General features: G+C 31.9%; 1 protein-coding gene across 1 annotated transcript in view; it reads left to right on the forward strand.

Moving 5' to 3' along the window:
- LOC107647219 (probable zinc metalloprotease EGY1, chloroplastic) overlaps window positions 1-2333 on the forward strand; it is a gene marked incomplete in the record, with an annotated part of 7021 nt that extends 4688 nt beyond the window's left edge. The window contains 3 exon segments of the mRNA XM_021104754.1: window positions 1167-1235; window positions 1484-1534; window positions 1892-2333. Of these exon segments, the coding sequence (XP_020960413.1) occupies window positions 1167-1235; window positions 1484-1534; window positions 1892-2050 (279 nt within the window).

Below are 3091 nucleotides of genomic sequence, written 5' to 3' on the forward strand. Positions count from 1 at the left end.
ATTTTTTTTGGCATAGAAAAAAAAAATTTTCTTGCTGTACTATTGTCATATTTCCGAAGGTAATTGGAAATGATTGAGTTGACGTAACACATTGTGGGTCTACTTTGAAGTTTAAAACATACACTGTCGTACCTCCTAGTCAATTTTCATCAGTTTCACTTTCATTTGAGATAATAGGATATATAAAGCATCACAGGTGAAAACAGTGTCTTAGGATATTAACTTCAATCATGGTAAACACTTGCGAAGTATTTCATTTTCCCTCCTTTCCAAATTTCAAACAGAGTCATAATGAGTAGCATAACGCTAAGGGAAAAAATGAGGGTTTACTTTATGCTCAACATGTTGGGCTCAAGTAAAAATATTTCATTTGTATGTCTCAAGTGCAAATTACAACTGAGGTAAGCCATTTTGGATAAATACTCAAGTGTCCAGAGTGGTTTTGGAACTGCCGAGCTAATTGTTGACAAGAAGCCATTTCAAGATTATCAACAGGGTATTACTTGGGCATTGGTCTACATTCCTTACTTGGGTATCATGGGAAGATTAAGAGGAGGAAAATTGATCTGTCCCTATTTCTCCAACTTCAGATAATGAAAAGTGAAGGTGGGGGACAAGCTTACCTATGGCAGTGTTTGCTCCATACGATTGACCTTACCTAGTGGAGCCAAGCTTAGTTGTTGGCTCCTTGGTTATGAAGATGATTGATGACAATTTCACACCTTTTATTTAGTCTGTATCACATAGAGACATTACATTTAAGAAATCCCCTTAGTAAGTTACCAATGTGTCTCATTCCAATGAGTTTCATTCCGTCTTCCATGTACACTTACACAAGTGGTCAAGTGGGAGCAATGATACTCGTATTTTTGTGTCCCGAGGTGACACATGGTCAAAATTCAAACCAGCTCGCACTCATGTTTTACCTGCATTTTTTATGAATAGGTCTTGTATAAAATTTTTAGAACCTAATACGGATAGAATTTGGATACTTGATCATAGCATGTTTTCTGCTGGAAGATGTGAATTTTTTCTGACAGAGAGTAGGAATATTATGTGTATTTCTCACATTTGAAAAACTTCTGTTCCTATTTGTTGTGCAAAATTATCCTAAATATACGGTGAGCATTATGATTGAAGTCTTAAAAAATGACATGTTTCTTCAGGGTGCTTTCGGAAAAGGTGCACTAATGGGCTTTGGCTTGACCACGTATACATTGCTTGGATTAGGGGTGGTATGTTTGATATCTTCTTTTAGATAAAACAAAGCATACGCATAATCAAACCAAAGTCTTGTGTTTTGACTTTTGAAGGGGTGGGGAGTCACTGACCCCCATAAACCATCCTTGTAGCATGGTCAGATTGAACTGTTCTGTGTTGTATTATTTTATTTCTTGATTTGATATTAATGTAGTTCGTCACTTTTTCCCCTATTATGACGAAAATAAGTTTTTTTCTTTTTTATTTTTCCCATTCTCGACAGATTGGCGGACCTCTTTCGCTTCCTTGGGGGCTTTATGTCATATTATGTCAGGTATTAATTTAGTCTTATCTGTACTCAGTTCTAGTGACTCATTCCGAGAAAGTGAGAAACTCACTAAATTGTATCTTAATTTTTTGTTGGACTTAGTTACCACATTTTTTTCCCCCACAAATCAATGGTTAAAACTTAAAAGACACAGTTTGTTAAAATGAGTTACAATTCACAAGAGCGAATGCAAAATAGCATTTTGTATGGAAATGTACGTCTTCTCATTCAGAAGGAATTCAAGGAAATGATGGAACTAACTTACAGTTAGTCTTGAGCTGAAGAGTAGTTTATATTTGTTTTTATTTTGTTTGTTTCTGAGGAAGTGATAATTTTTTTTTGTTTTTTTTTTGTTTTTGGCAGAGGACACCGGAAAAACCTTGCTTAAACGATGTGACAGAGGTTGGAACATGGAGAAAGACGCTTGTGGCGGCTGCTATTTTTCTTGTGGCCTTCACTCTTCTTCCTGTTTGGGATGAGCTTGCAGAGGAACTTGGTATAGGTCTTGTAAATGTACTTTGATGGTAAAAATGTGTAGAGTAAAGCTTTTTTCTTTTATTTTCTTCTTATTATTTTTTTTTTCAATTGAGCGGTTAATTATATATAGGTAAAGTCATCACCAAAGTAGAGCCTAATTCAATTCAACCGGATTCCTCGTGATAAAATCCATGTTGACGTTATCGGATGAGCTCCAATTTACCCGTTTCATCCAAATAAGAAATGAAATGAAACTGTGTACGCCTGTACGGCAATCATGTTGGTAAATTTATATGTTAATAGGGCATTAGCTATGATGCTCAGACATGGATACGATACAGGTATGGGGTATGTTGGCTTATAAATTTTAAAATTTTATAAGATACTAGAACATGTATGAACATAAAATATAAAGTAATGTTTAAGACATACAAATTTAAAATTTTTATACAACACGAACACACGACATATATATAAAATATAAAATATTTTTTAAATAAATTATAATAATATTTTGATATTTTATTAATATTAAAATATAAATTAATTTTATAATTATTTTTAATATTTTATTTTTAATTATATAAAATATTTAAACTATATTTTTGTTTTAATAAAAAATAATGTATTATTTTTAAATTTATTTTAAAAATATATGTTAAGAATAAGGTTGGATATGTTGACACGTGATGGTATTTAAGCATGTTTAAGCGTGTTTGGAGAAAATAATTTTATTTTTTATTAAGACAGTTGGATATAGTAGACATGTGTTAGATAAGTGTTGATGAGTGTCGTATCTGAAATGTGTCTGATATGCGGACATGGCAACTCAGCGAAGTGTCTGTGCTTCATAGGGTATTAGTTTCAAATATTATCATTTTTTACCGGCATTTGGTTAATAATAATACCTATATTTATAAGAGTTTTGTACACAAGAAGCATATAGTTTGTACTTATATTTATCAAAGTTTTGTACACATAAATCAATACAGTTTGTACTTATATCTTTTAGAATTTACATACATGAATTAATAAAAAATATTTGTTAAAATTAATTTAGTGTTAGTCAAATGATAACTAAAAATT

Source organism: Arachis ipaensis, chromosome B06, assembly GCF_000816755.2.
Source record: "Arachis ipaensis cultivar K30076 chromosome B06, Araip1.1, whole genome shotgun sequence".
Taxonomy (NCBI): Eukaryota; Viridiplantae; Streptophyta; class Magnoliopsida; order Fabales; family Fabaceae; genus Arachis; species Arachis ipaensis.